Genomic DNA, 21,488 nt, shown 5'->3' on the forward strand with positions numbered 1-21,488 from the left:
TACTTTAGTCGATCAAACGACGTCAGTCGTTCAAATAGAACATTAGATTATTGTACAAGCAAAATCAATGTGATGATTCCATTTCAACTTACTATTTAATACAACACCTAAAAAATACAGATTCACAGAATTTCAAACGTGTTTTACGATTTTCATTTGGTGATAATTGAAAAAAAAACAATATCCCTCTTAGTATCTTCAAGAAGTAACAATTTTCTGGGATGAACACGTTTTAACATGCAATGATAAGAACAACAAAATGCATCCCGACATCGTCTCCCATACGCATACTCATATTCTGTTGATATCTTTTTCTTTCTGCGAAAATATTGGAATTGAACAAAAAAGTGCTCTCATGTCATTTCAGATATATGATATATAATACATAACCAAAAAAGAAAAAAAAAAGAGGCCAGTGCCAAAATGTCTTGCCCACAAATGTACCACAGCACAATCGTAAAGATCTAACTTTGATTGTTATAAAGTGGAATCAAGGCAAAGTGTTGGTACAACAAGAGCTTTTGTAACTCACGATTTTTTGTTTTGCAAAGAAAATGGCGAAAAAAAAAGAACATGGATCAGTATATTTTTAATTAATGTGAAAATGTCATATGTTTGACAAAAATGGGGTACATGCAATTTAATGGTTAGAAAAAACATGATGGGAAAAAGAGAAAAGCCTACGCTGTTTAATAGCTGTAAACACAGGCAAACTCAACATTGGCTCCTGGAAGTTTGTTGACCCCTGTCTGTGATATTTGACCTTGTGGTGATCTTCAACTCCCTAACAAACACCTACCAACAAAGTTTCGTCGCAAACAGTCCTAACGAGCAAAAGTTATGAGCCATAATCGAAACGCGCCGTAAAAATGTAACATTGGCCATAGAAGTTTGTTGATCGCTCTTTGTGACTGTTGACCTTGTGGTGATTCTCAACTCCCCAAGAGACATCTACCAACATTTGGGCGCAAGTGGTCCTACCGAGCAAAAGTTGTAAGCAATAACTGAAAAGCACCGTACAAATTTAAAATTTTCCCCTAAAATTTCGTTGACCCCTCTTTGTGACTGTTGACCTTGTGGTGACCTTCAACTCCACAAGGAACAAGTGTCATTTAAGTTTGGTCACAAATGGACTTACCGATCAAACGTTATGAGCCATAATCAAATTGCGCCATGAAAACTCAACACTGGCGCCTAAAAGTTCATTGACCCCTGCTTGTGACATTTGACCTTGTAGTGAACTTAAAATCCCCAAGGGACACATGCCATTTAAGTTTGGTCACTAACGGACATACCAATGAAAAGTGAGCTTTAATCGAAATGCGCCATAAAAACTTAAAATTGGCCCCTTAAAGTTAGTTGACCCCTGCCTATGACCTTTCACCATAAGGTGACCTTCCTTTTTGGTGACATGTGTTACTTTGCGTAAACACTCTTCTCTCCAAGTGTGATTAACATTGAAGCACTCAGCAAAAGTAATTTAAGTTTTTTTGTAGCGTTACAGATGGACGACGGACGGACAGACACCGCAGGCGGTCCCTTAGTCTCCCCTCAGTTCCGGTCGGCTCGACAAAAATGGTTCGTCATACTTCATGAACGGAAAACCCTTGCTTTTAAATTCCACAATCGGTATATACATGTAACTGTTCAGGGAGCTGTTTTATAGTGTCTGATATACATTGTTCTCAACGTCAGCTTGGATTTTTTATTTTTTTTTGGGTTTGTTGAAATGTACTCTGGGTTATGACATCAAACTAAGACAAAACTTTCACCCACCTGCAGGAAGTAACAGAGGACCCCAACTGGAAAGAGGCATAGTGAGAACCAGGGCAGGCTGATGCAGGCGACTGCCATAGCACTGGCAAAGGCCAAAAAATCTCCCAGCAGACCGTTGAGCACGTCGGGCAGGCTGGCGTCAATGGTGCGTATATCAACGGAAAAGCGGTTGATGATTCGGCCAAGTGGCGTGGAGTCAAAGAAAGAGATTGGAGCCTGTGACAAGAGAACAGAAAAAAATGATGCGAGTTGCAGGACCTTCATAGGCCAATTTTCACTCCTTCAGTTTCATAGGAGATTATTGCAAACACATCCTACAGCCCCTTCTTCTGTAGAGCTTAAATGTGCCTCATTCGCACACCCGACTCAGTCGATTGATACATTGCCAAATACCACAGTACAATGAAATCATTTCTGCAGCTTCGATTCCCGTCAAATGTAGCTTGCATTTTATGTTGTGATTGACCAGCAAGTGGTGTTCCCTTGTAGATTTGCGATTGCATTATACGTTTCTGCCATGCTTTTGTGTGCAAAAATAATGCCTCTACAATATTGTTGCTGCTGGTCTTTTGAAAGAAGAACAATCATAAATTTGTCAGACAATGTACATACAATCAAAGCTTGGGAATTTTTCCACAATTTTGCTCATTACCTGTCCAGGGTAATAACGATTTATAAGAGTTACGTATGTTTGAACAACATAATACTTTTCACAAGGAGTGACTTGTCTCAGAATAATGTGACACACACTAGGTTAACACCATGGCTAAACAGTTAATACATTTCCAGTCAAAGCCTCTCCAAAAAAGCATCCTTTAGTGGACCACGCATCTGTGTATATAGCTCTACTGTGTGTATGCAAGGCAGGAAACCGACACTAAAATAGACGTCAGTTTGATTAGGATTTTGAAGTGATTACTGAGAAAAGGCAATTAAATGGTTATATACAATCTAGTTTACTTCAGGCCTAAAAAAAAAAAAAAAAAAAAAAAAAATGAAATGTCATAAAAACAAAGAGAACTGGGAAATGAGGTACGCACCAGCACCTTAGCAAAAGAGAATTGATCCCTTCTTCAATAAGACTTGCAGCAAGGACCTTACTATTGAGAGTCTGTGATATGAAGGCTGAGGTGAGACAACTCATCGTCTACTCTTTTGCTCTCACCCATCACTAACCTTAAGAATGCTGCCCAGCATTTTCTCATAAATGACAGCCCCACCTCTGATGCTGGTGTGAGCAAAGAAAAGCTTCGCGGCCAGAGTACAGAGGGATCCAATGGCCACAATGCAGGCGTAAATGCCAAGATAGAACATCACGCTGCGCGTCGTCTCCAGAGTACCGCCATCAGCGCTGTACATGGACGAATCAGTCCCTGACCTAAAGAAGGCAGAAGACAATGGGTTCACAGATTGATTCAGGGTTAGTGTAACTTGTGTCTTGCACGTACATAATCTCAATAACATTTACAGCAGTGGTCCAGACCTGAAGGGTTATAAACTCATGTACTCTTTTGACAATGTTTCCTATATCCATCAGATACACATCTTTCTCAAATCCACATCCATCATCTATATGTATTCTAGGTGTGTTACATGCATATTAGAATATCATGGACTCAAAATGTGGGGTAAAAAGACTGAATTGTCTGCTTGACCATGCAGCACTTTAATTTTCTTTGAATTCCTTGATCCATTTAATGCTTAAAGGTAATGTATAGTTTTGGTTGAGACCTACATTTGGTTTTTGGCAGTTTTGGTGAGATGAAAATTGGTTTTGAAGTGGCTAAGATATGAAAAAAATTGATTCAAAGTTATACTCAGTTTACCATATGGAAGTGCGTCTGCTTTTTAATAGAGATCGTATATTATATAGCTCACTAAACGTTATTTGCGATATCGTTCTCAGTTGTGTTCAACTATAAGATCTATCCCCATGATAATATGTATGTTTCGAGTTCCTATTCTTCCCTTGTCAATCACAAGTCAAAATTACTTTTTTTTGGCGAATCTCCAAGAGAGACAGGGGAAAAGAGAGAAAGAGAGAGAGAGAGAGAGAGAGAGAGAGAGATGGGGTTGGGGGGTTGGGGAGCACGTCTCTGTGATTATCAGAAAACTTACACTATTTTGCGAGTGGGGCACCATCTTGCTTTGATGGCGCAAGTACAGTAGAGCTGCGTGCCATGTTTAGCAGCGGACTGGGGCTCGTCTGCAGTTTCTCAACCCCATGATTCACCGAGAATCAAGCAAAAGGTGAGCATGTGCTCTGGAAAAATTCAGTACGGATGGAAGGAAGGGCCGACGGACAACCCGAAAAACGTAATGCCTCGGGCGACACATCATGGCGTAGGCATAAACATATTATGCACTTGTTTAACTTTATAAGAATCAAGATCGACTTTTTCTAGACAATACACCTATATTTGTAGCTCTGTATGTCATTTATGCACCACTTGTCCTACTGATGCTAGTAGAAATACACTCACTGGCAAAGATTCGAGGCGCCATTAATTTCTTCCACATCGGATGAATGGCAAGCGGTCAGTGATGAGTCATTGTGGACGTGGGCTGCCTTCTCTTGACTGATACTTGAAGTCCATTGTGACAGCCACCAGTCACCGATGATACGTGAGACTGTGGAGGAGCAATGTTGTCATGGTAATAATGCAACCCTATTCTAATGCTACAAAACCCTCTATAGCATCATTTTCAAGAAGAAAGAAATGATAGCTGAACTGTGGGAAAAAATGGTAGCATAATTAAAAGCTAAACTATCTCAAGGAAGGGCTCTAAATTTATGTTCCACTGTTAGGAATTTGCTTGCAAAACATTATAAAGGTCTAAAGCTACGAAGAAACTTGTCTGGCTGACGCCTTTTTCAGGATGGCAAGATGTTTTTGAGAATTTGTAATAAAAAATGTAGAATAATTTAGATTGCCGTGCACAATCTTTATTCCCGAAGTACCCTTGTGCAGCCAGGGTATGCTACAAAAACAAACAAACAAACAAACAAACAAACAAACGAACAAACGCTACAAGGTCTCACCTGGAAATGAAAAAAAAAAAAACTCGAAAATTGCATCAACGGGAAAGATACAAACGTCTAACCAGAAAATAGAAAAACAAAAAGACAAACAAACAAAAAACAAAACAACAAACAGACAGACAAACAAAACTGTTCAATTTTGAAGGGAAATGTACAAACGCTGACGGGGAATGTACAATACTTCAATGGTATTTCGTACCGATAGTAGATGAACTCGATGTCTATCAAAACTGCACATGACACACCGTTTCATTTTCTTGAATACCCCCAAACGAATTTTCACCAAACCTGGTAGATAACATCTTTATCGTGATAGGAACATTCAATCTCTGGCGGGGATGGGGGTGGGGGTGGGGGCGGGTTGACGCCTCAGAGTCCCTAAATTGCTCAGCATCTTGTTGAAAAATCCATGGCAGATTTCACCAAACGCGGCAGGTAGCATTCCTAGGGTAATAAAATCCCATTTTGATCGATAGCGCGGGGGGGGGGGGGGTGGGGCGGGGGCAGGGACGGTCAGGGATGGGGGTTGGGCAAAATCAATGCTGCAATTTAAGGACTTAGTGACCTTTGAACAAATGGGATTCTATTACGCTAGGGATATCAACCTCCCCCGTTTGGTGAAAATCATTAATACATTGTACAAGAAGAGGCTGAAAAGGTTAAAATTCTGCCTCCTTCTCTCCCACCCCCTCCACATCCCCTCATCCACCACAACAAACGTGAAACAACATCATAAATGTACGGACTAATAAATAAAGTACTGTATTAGATCTTAAAGTATATTCGGGGTAAGTATTTGTAAATAGGTATTTGATACGATTTTCCATTGAATGGTTGACAATATACAAGCTTTCTTTTTAGTGGACCTCTCAATTCTTTTTTTTTTCCATCTGAAACATATTAACTTTGTTTTCTTTATTTGAAGAGTTTGTTCGCAGAAACCGATAAGTCCGTTTTGTTCAATTCTTTTAAATCACGATTTTTCGTTACACTCTGTTGACGTAGAACGCGAATGATGTAGAGATCATAATATATGAATGTCGGTTACCTACGTAATAGAAGGTATGATTTTTAGAAATCTACACAAAGGGAACATTTTGAAATTGTGCACCCATCAATGTGTTTTGCAGCAAAAACCAATAAGTCCACTTCTCGTTTTGTTGCAAAAGCCGATAAGTCCACCGCTCGCAGTATAAAGCATGTGCGTTGCAAGTCTTCTCAAGTTTTTATATGCTCATGAAGTTTAGCACACACGCATTGGTTTTGGGATGGAGATGTGCAAGACATTTTATTCTTGTTGAATGTATTGGAAACTACGTTGCCATGGTGACTGCATATTATGGTCATACATCACTGAATGGCTTTTGGTAATCTAGGTACTTCCGCATTTTTCGAGCAATGATCATGCAATTTGGCGCGCACGTTGCCTCTCTTCCCACCTCCCTGCCTGAACTCGGTAAATGTACAAGTCATAAACTCTTTCATGGCTCAAAAGCTGCGTTGCCATGGGAACAGTATATTACGGCTATTGATCAGGAAAATACTAGGGATCGAAAAAAAAAAAGTTCCTCATTTTTCAAGCAAAATGCTTTCGAAGCTTGGTATACAAATGTTAGTGTGGAGATGAAGATGTGCAAGACATTTTTTTTTTCGATGTGTTGGAAACTGCGTTGTCATGATAATAACACATCATGGTAATGATATGTAAACGGTAAAGTATAAAAATAAATCGGGGAAATATTGTGGATCACAGGATTTCCTCATTTTCTCAAGCAAAATGCTTACGAACTTTGGTACACACACATTGGTGTGGTCAATGGTGGTGGTGAAGACCTTTCTTTTTTAATGTGTTGGAAACTGCGTTGCTATGGCAACCAAATATCATGAAAATAAATCAGGACAAAACATTTGGATCAAAGTACTTCCTCATGTTTTATAGCAATGCTCGTGCAAATTCGGCACACATGCAGTTCTTTGGAACAACGGAAGTGCTGCGGGACACCATGTTTCGAATGTGTGGAAACTGCGTTGCCATAGCAACGGTATATTCCATTTCTTGCGCTCTCGTTTTCGTCACGGGTTGGACGAAAACTGGGTAGCCTCTTGAAGCTCACTGTCATACACGATTATTTAGGTCAGCACGCAGTAGCCGCAAAGCTAGCGCTGCAGCCTGCATGCTTGTAGCGGAGTCCGTATCGTGCTTATGGGTGTATGTAGTCCTACATACAAAGTAGTTACTGTACAGCATGCATGAAACAGCATAATCAATGAAATCACCTGATACATACACGACATGCTGATTGGTTAACGTGGGCTTATTGGCTTTTGCAACAAAACGAGAAGTGGACTTATCGGTTTTTGCCGCAAAACATTGATCTTAGACTGAAATAGTCCGAGTTATATTGCGTTTTGTTATAAACTGATGATATCTTCAGATTGGTCCCACAATTCCTTAAATCACAATAATTATGTCGATATATTTTCATGAAAATGGACTTATCGGTTTTTGCGAATAAACTCTTTGTTTTTTGCTAGTACGCATACGTAAAATTATACATCTTTATTTGTATCATTTATCCTTTGCAAACTCGAATGTATACGTTTGTGATATAATCCCTGATTTATTCTGTGTTATGCTCTTTTGGAAAAAAAAAAAATAATGAAAATAAATGAATGGAATACATCACTTTTGTTTCTTCAATTTGAGACTTTTGCCCCACCTCCACCTCACACGGACCTGTCCCCTTGTCCAGGTACCCCTTCAAACAGACTAGGATTCTATTGTCCTATAATTGGGCTGCTACATGCCACGTTTGGTAAACATCTGTCATAGATTTTTCAAGAATATGCAGTAAAAATGAAGAATTTCAATAGTTTTCATTCATTTATGTAGGCCTACTTTCTAATACATGTATATCACTGCATTAGCTCTACCACTTTTGGTTCAGGAAATTTATTTTATTCTTTTCTATTGTCTTTAAACAATCTCTTGAATTGGGGATACCCCCCCCCCCCGATTTGGTGGCACTAGAAAGTAGGATACAATGACCCCATGGATGCTACCTGGCACACTTTCCCGGAGATTTGTAATGGATTGTTGAAGAAGATGCTGAAAATGTGAAAATCCTGCATTCTCCTCCAACATCCCCTCCTCCCTTGGGCACCCCCTCGTTGGTCATAAGAAGCTTAAAAACTAAATTCATAAATATGTGATTGTAATAGAGCACTTCATTATCTTTATCACTTCTGGTTCAGAGAAAATAGTTTTTGCTTTAACTACCCTTGAATTGAGGTCTTTGCATCGCACCCATTCCCATCCGTTCCCCCCCCCCCCCCCCAAATTGACTAGGTGCCCCTTCAAACAAAATGGAACTCTACCTTAGGGATACCTGCCATGTCTGGTGAAAATCTGTCAGAGTTTGCAAGAAGAAGTTGAAAATGTGAAACAAATCTGCCTTCTCCCTATCCCTCCTCCCCCCCCCCCTCCCCTAGTCAAAACAAACTTGAAACTACGTCATAAATGTACTTCATTTAGAGCACTGCATTATCCCTATCGCTTCTGGTTCTAGAATGTTATTTCAATAATCTCTTGGCCTCAGTGCCCCTTTGAACAAAATGCGATTTTACCCCCCCCCCCCCTTGGCCGGGGCTCATTTAAAGAAATCAAGATCCTGTCAACATAAAGATCCCAGGTTTGTCGAAAATGGTTAAAATCCTTACACTTCCCGTTGATGCAATTTTTGAGATTTGTACATTTCCCGGCGTTTGCAGAAATCCCGGCGAGACGTCTGTATATTTCGCAGCAAGCTGCTTCTTGCGCAATTCACGCTTGCGCTATGCATACTGTATAGTGATAGAATATGTCATCGATGTAATTGAATATGGAACATTACGTAGGACCATGATCGGCTAAGCTCTGAGATTGTCGTACTGTTTTGGGTAATCAGTATTTTGCATTTTCCTCGATACCAAACTGAAATCGTGGTATCACAGCATAATTTCACGCATTTCTTACCCATATGCATCTATTCCAGTGCAAAAGTCGACAGTTCCTACAAACGTACGAACAGAATCTCCACTATGGGTGGGTTTTAAATCCAAACTGCACACTTGCAGGAAAATTCCAGAAAGGTGATTTCCGACATTAAATAAACACAAACATGTGAAGATATGCTAATGCAGCAGGTGATACACTTGAATCATATCACTTTGAGGTAACTATTATATTAAAGGGATGGTACAGTATTGGTGGAGATGAGAATTGGGCTTTTAACTTTTTGCAAGATACCAAGAAAACACTTATGATATAGTATAGAGCATACCATTTTAAGAGGAATTCAAAGTTTATTTGATGATATTCGGGTTTGGAATGACTGAAACATCCAAAAACAAAGTAAAACAAAGCGATGGTAATAAAGTGTGGGTCCCACACTTTCTTATAATTGCTCTTTTTTGGATATCTCAGCCATTTCAAAAACCAATTTTCATCAAATAAACGTTAAATTCCTCATAGAATTACATGCTCTTTCATATTTCACAAGAGGTTTCTCATTATTTTACCCAAAAAATGTTAGAAACCTGAAATTAGGTCTCAACCAAAACCGTACAATCCCTTTAAGAGGTGATGTAAGTCACCATCACCATGGTCACTGCAGAACTAAATCGGAAGCAATGTACAGAACTGGACACACCTTTTACTGAAAGAAACAGAGCGAACAAAGTCAGCACTACTTTGCTGCCAACAGCCTTCAAATACATCTTGTAGACGTCAAACTTCACAACACCCTGTCCCTTCTGTTCCTCCTCCACCAGTTTGCCGCTGCTCTTCTTTTCCTGGTCGCCTGCCCCGGCAGACCTGTCCCCATTACTGTTCGTGGTTGCCGATTCCTTGAATTGGAGGTCGGCAGTGTTTTGTGACCGGCTGAGAACACTGCCAGGTGGACCTGTGATAGGGATTGGCAGTAACTTAGAACAAGTGTACAAATTACTCTCGCTTTGTCAAAAGCACCTTATCTACTAAACAAATATTACTTATCGAACTCCACGTGGCTTAACTTCGTTTTGTCCACAACCTGTTCTACGACAAACTATGTGAACTGTTTGGCATGAATGCTATTCTCATCTAACCATGTCCCATAATTTATGAAGAACACCGTAACGGAAACCAGAAAAAAAAGAAAAAAAAAAAAGAAAAACATTTGTATCCACTGTTTCCGTAATATGGCATGGTACTATGCGAATGAAAAAAAAAAAAACCGATCACATGAGCACCAGGATAAAACAAATGAAAGAGTAGGTTGATATTAAAACGTAGCTTGCTAAAGATGAAACTGTACAAATTTCAGTAACTATGAACAGCATTAAAAAATACTATGTGTAGAAGCAAAGGAAAACATTAGGGAAACATTAAAGATTTCTCTCTTTACTAATTCCAAATTAACATTACGAATAAGAAAAATGACATTGCATGTTTTCCTTGATTTAAGAAGACAAATGTAGTTGAATGTGACAGGTTTGTATCTGCAAAATTGTGCTGGAGACCCTTCTATTCAACCAGAATCGCAAGTTCAGCCAAAACAAGTTTCACCATGCGTGCAGTGATAGAGAGGTATCATCAGAGCACACTCCTTCCTGTTCTCTCTTTGTTTTCCTGTGCAAGAAACCGCACTACTTCCTTCTCCCATTGTTTTTTCTTTAAATCTCTATGTTTTCTCTCTCTCAATCCAGGAAGCAGACCTTCTGGAAATTAAGAAACGGGAACCAGAATTGTTTAGCCAAAATAAAGACAGTTCTGGAAATTGGACCAAGCGGGTTGAGACCACATGCGCACTTTCAGGTCTACATATCGGCTCATCTGTACAATTATTTCTTTATCATGTTTCCTATTTGATCTACACATTTACCGTATAATCTCGTAGTGTGTCTCCAAGAAGACTGTGCACAATTAGTCCCACCAAACATAATAAAAAAGAGACAATGAATAACAGTATTACCGAATATAATTATGAGGGGTTATTCCACGATATCATTAGCCCCGAGTTAAACAGTCCACGAGACCGATATACTGTAAAACGAGGAATTTTCGCGTGCACTTTAATTTCGCGAATTTCGCGAGCGCCAAGATTCGCGAAATTAAAATGCACGCGAAAGTCCATGTTTACACTATGTGCATTGAACGCCAGTGGCATATTTCGCGAAAATTTCATGCCACGGAAAAGGCTGTCGGCTCCAATTCGCGAAAAATCTATGCCGAGAATATATCATGTTTTACAGTAACAAATAGGTTCCTGAGTCATACAGCCCACTAGTTATACGACCCATGAATCATACAGTCCATGAGTTCGACACTACACAGAAAAGGTTCACGAGACCAACACTAGGTAAAGAAAACCGATGAGATCGACACTAGGCAAAGAAGACTCACGAGACTGACACTACGCAAAGAAGGCTCACGATATCGACATGATGAGCAGCGCCATCAACATGTCAATGACAAACATGTATACCTCGACAGAGTCTTCCATGAAAATAAAATTATGTACTGGCGTGTGCAATTTCGACACGCAACCTGTTATCGAGCGAGAGATTGTAACTAATCAAGCATGACCATTTAAATATCAACGGCATTAAGCATGGTTTTCTATATGCGTAACTTTTATGGTCAGTTCTGTCCCGACATTGTTACTGATTGTTTTTTTTTTCAGATAAAATAACTTCTTCATGGGACCTCCGCCCCTTCCCCCAACCCAATATATATATATATATATATATATATACTATGAAGACCTGCATATAAGAACGACCAAAGTCCAATTTTTGGCCAAATTCAGTTTGACATTAGAAATTGTACCGTATGCACGGACTCATCTTGTATATAAATGATAAATCCTAATTACCCCGGAAGTGCCTGAAATGAATGAGTTAAATCTAATATGAATGTAAGAATGAAGGACTTGGGTTATTCTTACATTCATATTATTGCGCCCTCTCTCATCCCTCTCTCATCTCTATAGCAGAATATCATGTATATGATTCAAAGAACGACCCAAGTCCATCACACAAAATGGCCTCTCCACAATTACTGTAAATGTTAATTGTCATAATAATAATATATGTTCTAATCTGTATATACAATGTTACCTTCCCATCACATTTAGATAGAAATATTATTGGACAAAGAAAAAAGATATGAAGTTTTTTTTTTTAAGTTTACTCGAAATGGTCTTCCATGGACTTGGGTCGTTCTTATATTCAGATACTCTTATATACATATATGTATATATAAATAAATAAATATATATATGTATAAATATATACATATATATATATATATATATATATATATATATATATGTATATATATATATATATATATATATATATATATATATATATATATATATATATATATATCTAATATATATGTGTGTGTGTGTGTGTGTATTATATAATACCCGTGGTATAATTTAAGATCTTTGATAGTACAACTTTAATAGGCTTTTCTGATTTCTAGCTAGAAGATGAACAGGATTGAAGTTCTTCCCCTTTTTGTTTTTCGGTCTTTTTTTTCACAAACACGCAGGCAAACACAATTAAGGATCTTGAACCAGGAGGTGAGGGAGGGCAAATCGGCGGGCAACACCCTAGCAACTCTCCTTTTCCATTTCTCATATCTTCCTTATGCCATTATCTCGACACCTATAGTCAAGTGGTCTACACATGGCGGTGTTCATCCTGTGGGTCTCTCTTTTTTTTTTTTTTTTTTTTTTTTGCCTAGTGTCGGTCTTGTGAGCCTCTTTTCTGTAGTGTCGGTCTTCGTGAGCTTTGTTTGCGTAGTGTCGGTTTCGGGAGCCTTTTTATGGTTAAGTGTCGACCTAATGGGCTGTACAACTTCTGGGCCATTTTTCTTGATATCGAACTCGTGGGTTGTATAACTAGTAGGTTGTATGAATTGTGAGCTGTGTGAATCGTGGGCTGTATGACTCGTGGGTGTCAGGTCTCTTCACGGTGGCGTGCATCCGTTTATAAGGTTGCTGATAAATTTTCCAATCCAATCCACTCCACCTGATTGCTCATAATCATTATCAAATTTTGATGTTATTAGGCAAAATCACATTAGGTTCTGCTATGGAGTTGTCTCGGATATTCATGTCAAAAATTAATGGCCATACTCGTCCCCATTTGGACAGACAGGGCCAATCCATCATTGTTTGACGTATCTCACTCATTTTGACGGTGCGTCACACTCACCAATATTAGTGACCTTGCAGCCATCCATGACCACCACCATATCCGCCTCAGTGAGGTACTTGGTGTGGTGGGTGCAGAGAATGCGGGTCTTGTGTCGCAGAAGTCCCATGATACACTTGGAGAAGATGTGCTGCCCGACGTGGACGTCCACGGCGGCCAGAGGATCGTCAAGGAGGTAGATGTCGCTGTCCTGGATTTGGCCAGACACACGTCGGAATACATCATGTAATACTTTTATAACCCCATCTAACTAGGAAAACGATCGTGATGACCATGGTGACCTGTGACAAATTCACAAATAGCGCACAGTCGCTCTCCATCTCCATTTTTTGGCCTGCAAGATAATTTCATACTACTGTTTCTCTACGCTCAACCTGAAGGCGATAGAGCCATGACGACGGTGGGACTCTGTCACGTTGTTGCCGCTTTTCTAGGCCGACGCGACACGCTACGGTTGAACCGATCGTATTGCGATATTCGTATGCCTATTAACACATTGAAGACTAGTCCTGAGAATTCTCGGGAAGGTGCCTATGAGAAATGTATATTAAAGCCAAAACAGCCCGTCCTCAATGGGTTAAGACCTCGTTAAAACGGTGAAACGATCAGAGCGACTGTGATACGGTAAAGCCGGACCAATGCTACGATCTCAAGCGATCAGGTTATAAGTTGGGATACATAATTGAACTTTTTTCAGTCAGATGTCAGTGTCAAACGAACATGGATGTCCAGAATATGCTTTCACCCCTAAATCTTGGTATTCTAGAGCAACACCTGTTAGAACCTGGTGTGAAATCGCAATGTTTGTTAAGTCATCCATTAAAGGGTTAAATGTGGATACACCTGTATACTACAAAACAGGCCTACGAGCAAAGTACACATCGTATCGGGCAAATGGCGAGGTTTTTGAAGATATATGAAATGCGTTCAAGTTAAACTACTTGCATTGAGTAACTGTGGTAAACGAAAAAAAAAAAAAAAAAAAAACAAGTGAAGTTTCATACTGCGTGTACGTGGGGAAAAGAATTTCAAACGCTTTTCTCCATTTTCACCTCCCTGGCCTGGTACAATAATTTCTTTTGTTCATAGTCGGTTCCTGGTATGTCATACAGGTACTGTAAAAGTGGACATTTCCATGGGCGATGGGGCGCTTAAAGCCCGGTCACACAGCGTTTTACGGCTTAATCACTGCCAAAACACGTCAAAAAGTGGTCTCCCGTGAAGCAGACAAAGTTGTTCGCGTTGAAGTCGAGTTTAAGACGAGCTACGGTCGATTTATAGACGTGGCAGGACGCGGGGACAAATCGGAACGGCGTCGGACGCGGTAAAAAATTTTGAACTGCTCAACTTTTTTTTCCGCGGACAACCACGGGCGGCACACGTGGTAAAGACGTGCAACACACGTGAAACACACGTGATAATCCGTGTTCCGGCAGTGATTAAAACTTCGGGAGACGCGGTAAGACGTGGGTAAGACGCGAAAGTTTAGCAGTCTGTCACGGGCAGAGCATGGTCATCTGAGCGCGCTACGCGTTGGTATCACGGGAAATAGCGTGGTTTTAGCGGCTTATCACTGGCAAATGGATTTTTCCGCGTACATACACGTGACTGGACATGGTTAGCCGTGCTTAGGCAGTGCTTCAACGGTGGAACAGCCGCCAACGGCCATACCAGTACAAAGCACGGCCAAACCAAAATTGGCCCAAAAATTACCACTTCCGACCGCGTCCACCAGATTTTCATAACTTTTTGTACGTGATTTAGAAGTGGAGTGCTGTGTGACCGGGGCTTTACAATGCGCTTTTCTTTTCCTTGTCCGCGTTGCTACCGCGTTGCAGCTACAAACTACCCGCTTTTAATACGCTAACTGGCCGATTATCATACGCTCTAGAACCACCATGCTCTCGCTACAGAAGTGCTTGACATGTTCCAAACTTGGAGATGGGAGATGGGGGTATCAACTGAGGGGGTCGGTGCAATATAGTGCTTACCCACACAATAGTCATTTTGAGATAATCGCTGTTGAATGTTTGCAAAATCTATACATTGTACATTAATAAAACATGAAAGCATGCATTTTTTACCATCCTATCGGTAGAATTCAAATATGATACTTTCATGGAGTGAAGGATAATGATCATGAAAATGCATGTAACTCAATTTTGACAATAGTGTGGGTCAGTACTTTATTGCACCGACCCTCTCAACTGTGCTCTGTTCAATGCCCAGCACTTTTTTTTTTTCACACTGTTTGTAAATGCCATGGGTTGGAGTGTAATGCTGTTTCACCTGAGCAGACTGTCCTTATTTTCACTAATGTAGCAAGGTTGATCAAATAAATGTTAACGACAATAAGTTTGTTCGACAAGCTATATAGCTAAGATTGGGTGCAAGCTCAGTCACATTGCTCATTACCTCATTAGTTATTCGCGGAGTGTCGTGCGGTTGTGTTGAAGAGTATTGTATTGATCGGTTTCATTTTTTTTCTTGCTTTCGGACTGTGCCAGATGATTATCCATTTACAGAAATGATCCTGCATAATGGTCACTTTTACAGTAACGCGTGTAAATTTGGGGTTACAAGGGCAAAAAGGGTCAAAGTTGTATGTCCTTTCCTATCTTTGCCTTTGTGAAGGAAAGTCTACGTTCTTAAAATGCTGTTATTCCGGATGTTAATCTTCAAACTGAATATGAAACATATGATCATTATTGTATTTTAGATGAATTTATGTAAAAGGTCAATATTTTGGTTACCAAAAAGTATCCGAAACGGAGATATGTGACAAATGTATTGCAACTTTTCAACTTTTTCAATCAAGAACTGTAGTACTGTACAACATGGCTGAAACGTGAGCGTTGCAGTATGTGATTGTCTGGAAAGCTCAATAGAGTAGACTGGGATGGTAGAACTTCTAGGACTGCAAGAGGGAACTTATTCCCTCTCTTAAAGGGACTGCACAGTACTGGTTGAGGTGGGGATTCATGTTTTGAACGTTCCTAAGTGAGATAATGAGAAACCTCTTATGAATTGTGAAAGAGCAAGTAATTTTGAGAAGGATTCAATGTTTATTTGATGAAAATTGGTTTTCAAATGGCTTAGATATCCAAATAGTGATGATAACAAAATGCGACAGGCCACGCCTTTTATTAGGATCTCTTTGTTTCACCTTGTTTTTGGATATCTCAGCCATTTAAAACCCGATTTTCATCAAATAAACTTTTGATACCTTTAGAATTGCATGCCCTTTGACATCTCGTACAGTGGTTTCTGAATATCTCGCAAAACATTAAAAGCTAAATCCTCACCTCGATCAGAACTACATGTATACACAACCTTTAACGTGTGAAAAAGCGATATGACTGAGCACATGTTGAGTACGTGGGCTTTCGTTGTGAGTTCCTGCAGAAACTCATGAAATAAAATTGTTGCTGTTGATATCTGACCTGAGATTTTTAAGAAATGTTTGATCCTGACATGACCATGGGAGGGCAACCTGATCTTAATACAATCAATGGTATAGCATACCAAATTACGGGGCTGAGGGTGTGTTTTGTAATCTGCCCTCTACTCTCGTGAGCATTATGATGGAGCATTTACCTGATAGACCGCCCTTGCTAGGGCCACTCTCGCCTTCTGACCTCCGCTGAGTGTGGCTCCGTTTTCTCCTATCTCTGTCTCGTCTCCAGAGGGCAAAATCTGTGACACATCGTGGAAAGGATCATCTCTATGAAGTACACAACTATTACTACAGCAATTATACAAATATCCACTTGACAATTATGTATTCATCCCGCTCGGCCATTTATAATCCCCATATTTTTATAGATGAGGTAATGATGAGCAACTTAATATTATTCCAAATGTTTTATCTATAACAGAATATGAAGAGTTTGTTCGCAAAAACCGATAAGTTCATTTTCCATGAAAATCAATCGACATATTATAGTGTGGCTTATTCTTCTTAAGCAAATTCAAGGCTTATTTTGTTGTTGCTGTTTTCTGTGTTGTCATCGTCCATACCTCCGTAGTTTTGTTTTGTAATGATTGCATTGTTTTGACTTGTTCTGTTTTGTCAACTCGACTGACATTTTTTTTTTAATCTGTCAAAGGTATGTATGCTACAGCTCATGGGTCAGTTACTCACGAGGGCTTTTTCTTTTCTTGCTGCTTCCCCCACCAATGGCATTGTCTTTGTAAGTAGTCATACCGCCACATTATTTCTAATTGTATGTTGTATGTCCCATGGATTTTTCTCTTGTTGTATCCCGATTCGTACTTTCATGTTTTATTTTATGCTCTGTATATTTTTAATGCTTGGCGCAAAATAAACAAAATTGAAACTGAAACTGATTTAAGGAATTGTGGGACCAATCTAAAGATATAATCAGTTTATAACAAAACGCAATATAACTCGGAGTATTTCAGTCTACATTTAGTGTTTTGCAGCAAAAACCGATAAGTCCACTTCTCCTTTTGTTGCAAAAGCCGACAAATCCACATTAACCAATCAGCATATCGTATATGTGTCAGGTGACTTCATTGATTATGCTGTGTTATGTATGCTGTACAGTAACTATGTATTACTACATACACTCACGATACGGGCACCGCTATAACATGCAGGCTGCTGCGTCAGCGTCGCTGCTACGCGTGTACTGCGTGCTGATCTAAATAATCGTGTATGTCGACAGTAAGCTTCTAGATGCTACCCAGCTTCCGTCCAACCCGCGACGAAAACGGGAGCGCAAGAAATAAAATATACTGTTGATACGGCAACGCACCTTCCACACATTCGAAACATGGTGTCCTGCTTTCCTTGTTCCAAAGAACAGCATGTCTGCCGAATTGTATGAGCACTGCTACAAAGCATGAGGAAGTACTTTGATCGAAATATTTTGTCCAGATTTATTTTCATGATATTTGGATGTTATAGCAACGCAGTTTCCAACACATTCAAAAAAACGTCTTCACCACCACCATTGGCCACACCAATGTGTGTGTACCAAAGTTCGTGACCATTTTGCTTGAGAAAATGAGGAAAAATGTTTTCCCGATTTATTGTCAGAACATGCCGTTTACATTTATTACCATAATGTGTTGTTATCATGGCAACGCAGTTTCCAACACATTCGAAAAAAAAAAAAATGTCCTGCACATCTTCATCCCGACACTAATATTTGTGTACCAGCCTTCGTAAGCATTTGCTTGAAAAATGATGACCTTTTTTAATCCCTAATATTTTCCCGATCAATCGCTGTAATATGCTGTTACCATGGCAACGCAGTGTTTGAGTCATGAAAGAATGTGACTTGTACATTTACCAGAGGCCAATTTGCTCGCCAAATTTCATGATCCTTGCTCGAAAAAATGCGGAAGTACTGTGATTATGAAAAGCCATTCAGTGATTATGACCATTGTATGCCGTCACCATGGCAATGCAATTTCCAATACATTCGACAAGAATAAAATGTCTTGCACATATCCATCCCAAAAACAGTGTGTGTGTGCTAAACTTAATGAGCATTGCTAAAAACTTGAGAAGACTTGCAACGCACCTGTTTTATACTGCGAGCAGTGGACTTATCGGCTTTTGCAACAAAACGAGAAGTGGACTTATCGGCTTTTGCCGCAAAACACATTGAAGGGTACAACATTTAAAAAACTTCCCATTTGTGTAGATTTCTAAAAATTAAACCTTCTATTACGCAGGTAAGCGACATATATTATGATCTCTACATCATTCCCGTTCTACGTCAACAGAGTGTAACGAAAAATCGTGATTTAAAAGAATTTAACAAAATGGACTTATCTGTTTTTGCGAATAAACTCTTCATATGTCCCCTCCTCAATATAAGCCATTTTCATTCAGTCATCTGTACAGTAATTATCAGCTTTGACCTTCATGATGGGGCTTAGATAAAGGCCTACCAATTCCTAATTCTAACCTAGTCAATGAATTAATGATAGAAATGAATTGAAATAACGTGAAATGATATGAAGTGATTGGCGTGTCATGGGTTTCATTGTACCGAACACACTTAGATGAATGTTCCCTTAGACTCACTCCGAGGTCATCCGCTAGGGCACAGGCCTCAATGACACGGTCGTACCACTGGGCGTCGAAGGCTTTCCCAAAGAGAATGTTTTCTTTGAGTGTTGCCTGCTGTAACCAGGGTTCCTGGGTGACCAGACCAAAGCCCTGGTCAAGGTGTGCAACTGCAATGCTGCCGCCCTCCTTCACCATGTCAGCCGTGATAGCAGCAAAGAGGGAGCTCTTGCCTGACCCAACTTGTCCCAAGATGCCAACAAATTGACCCTTTCCGATCCATGAGAAAGCACAAATATTCGAAATTAGAATTCCGATGACAAATTACAGTCTTTAATGGGTGAAAGAAAAAAAAAAAACGTGCTGATGTCAGGTCTTACAAATAAGAAATTACTGTAGAGCTCGAAATGATGATTAGGCCTATTTAGAACTCATTCTTGAGCAAACACTGCTCACAAATAATGATAAACAGAGTTGCACAAAGAAGTTCTATCACAAAAATAATTGCTAGTAACAAGACCCACATACGAAGTTAAAACCAGGTATGTATCCATATTGTGGTCGTTAATCAGGCAACCTACAAACCATTCATAAGAGAGATGACGTCAGTGAATAAACTTTGTTAATCATAGCCATGTTCACATTCAGTCAATATCTTGAGACAAAGATGTTTGTAACTATGGTGAACATCTATGATTGCAGTTACTATGGAAAGGACTTTAATGCTCACCAAGCTAATTGGGTATTTGCCTACTGCTGCCACGGTAACTACAATTCTGGCATCTTCGAATAATTGCAAACCCTTTTATGAAAGCGGTCCTTGGTCATACCTTGTACAAGCTCAGATCAATGTCTTCCAACCTCACAATGTGCTCCCCTTGTTCATCCACTTGATCCTTTTCACCAAGAGCGTTGCCCTGTGTGTTACTGCTATTGTCAGTCTCGTCCTTATCCCGCTTTGGCCGCTCCCAGTGGAAGTTTCCTCCTGAAATCTTTACGCATTCTCCTTCGGCAAGGCCCTTTTCTGATTTGTGGTAAACATTCAGCGGTGATTATGGACTGGTTTACAGAAAATGAATATAGCACGCATATTTCTTTACTCTAAATCAAAGGTTTATAATGTCATTGGTTATGCTATCAGATGCAAACAAATGACTGCAACTGTAATGTGAAGATATGCCATAAAATCTACATAAAGACAAGCAAACAAAATGATATTGGTTGTATTACATGTACATAAGCAAACTTATATGACATTTGAAATATATGAAAGTCAAAATCAAGAGTGAGCTATATCCATCTCAAATCAAGCACAGCATCCGTGCGATTGTAATATAATTGCAGTAGATAACATGGCCACATAGATATTTCGAATAGTCCATGCAGTACCACAAAAGGAAATGGGCAAACTGAATGGTTAGGTGATCCGTGAAAGCTCACGGATCACTTTTTGTTTCTATATGAATTCTCTCTTGATTTTTTATCTTCATTTATTTCTTTCTGTAGAAATGTTGTGAAGAGCATATCTCTAATGCAAAAGCTCTTAAGCCCCTGTTCCACTATGCCATTATCGTTACGATTTGACAATTTTCTCAGATCAGGAAGGATCGGGTAAAACCTGGCCCGATCTGGACACAGTACGATGTTAGAACGCTCTGAGAACGCTGCAGTTTGCAGTTATGACTACCACGTGCTTGCTACGCTCTTACTACGATGATCGGAAATGAGACATTACAATTTCTCCCGCTGCAGTTACGCTTTAGAACGATGTAGCTACGCTGTCAGTGCGATGTTGCCGATGCTATCTATACGATCTTATTACGCTGTTACACCGTTTAGAGAGCTTAAATGTGCCCGATGTGCCCCGATGTACCCCGATTCTACTGTCGATCCGCAGTCACTCAACTTATTAGCATGCAGAACCAAAGAAATATACCGTGGACCTCGAAGAGGCTACTCAACTCACGGTTCCATTGCAGCAATGCACTGTTATAATCAGAGACGTGCAGATCTTTGATAGTCCGTCTTCCTCCAGATGTAGATGATTTCATATTCTCAAAATTCTACTATGTCCTCTTCCTCCTCTTTCAACATCATGTGCAGACTCTCTTTCTTCATTTCTTCTTCTTCGAAAATTAGAGCTAGGATTACTTCCCGCTCTTGTGCCGATGTTACTACGCTCAGAAAGACCCGGTTACGCTCATCAAGCTGCGTTTACGCTGTCACTACGCTCTCCCCGCTTGCCGTACGATTAAAAATATGTCAATTTTGATCGGGGAGATCGGGAAGAAATTTTGAAAAGGTTAAACATTTCTTCCCGATCTGAAAAAAAAAAATGCCCGCTGCAACCCCGACCTCCACACGCTGCTGCTA

At 39.8% G+C, this 21,488-nt stretch overlaps 1 protein-coding gene across 1 annotated transcript in view; it reads right to left on the reverse strand.

Annotated features, from left to right (window-relative positions):
• The window catches only part of LOC140229754 (ATP-binding cassette sub-family C member 10-like), a 44,612-nt gene extending 23,446 nt beyond the window's left edge, over window positions 1-21,166 (reverse strand). The window contains exons 1-9 of the mRNA XM_072309988.1: window positions 21,052-21,166; window positions 19,946-20,139; window positions 19,134-19,385; window positions 16,667-16,765; window positions 13,070-13,259; window positions 9,511-9,762; window positions 4,260-4,407; window positions 2,953-3,154; window positions 1,777-1,992 (exon numbers count right to left, since the gene is read on the reverse strand). Coding sequence (XP_072166089.1) covers window positions 1,777-1,992; window positions 2,953-3,154; window positions 4,260-4,407; window positions 9,511-9,762; window positions 13,070-13,259; window positions 16,667-16,765; window positions 19,134-19,385; window positions 19,946-20,139; window positions 21,052-21,166 — 1,668 coding nt within the window. The remainder of the gene's footprint in view (window positions 1-1,776; window positions 1,993-2,952; window positions 3,155-4,259; window positions 4,408-9,510; window positions 9,763-13,069; window positions 13,260-16,666; window positions 16,766-19,133; window positions 19,386-19,945; window positions 20,140-21,051) is intronic.
• Between the last annotated feature and the right edge of the window lie 322 nt (window positions 21,167-21,488).

The sequence above is a fragment of the Diadema setosum genome, chromosome 6, assembly GCF_964275005.1.
Source record: "Diadema setosum chromosome 6, eeDiaSeto1, whole genome shotgun sequence".
Classification (NCBI taxonomy): Eukaryota; Metazoa; Echinodermata; class Echinoidea; order Diadematoida; family Diadematidae; genus Diadema; species Diadema setosum.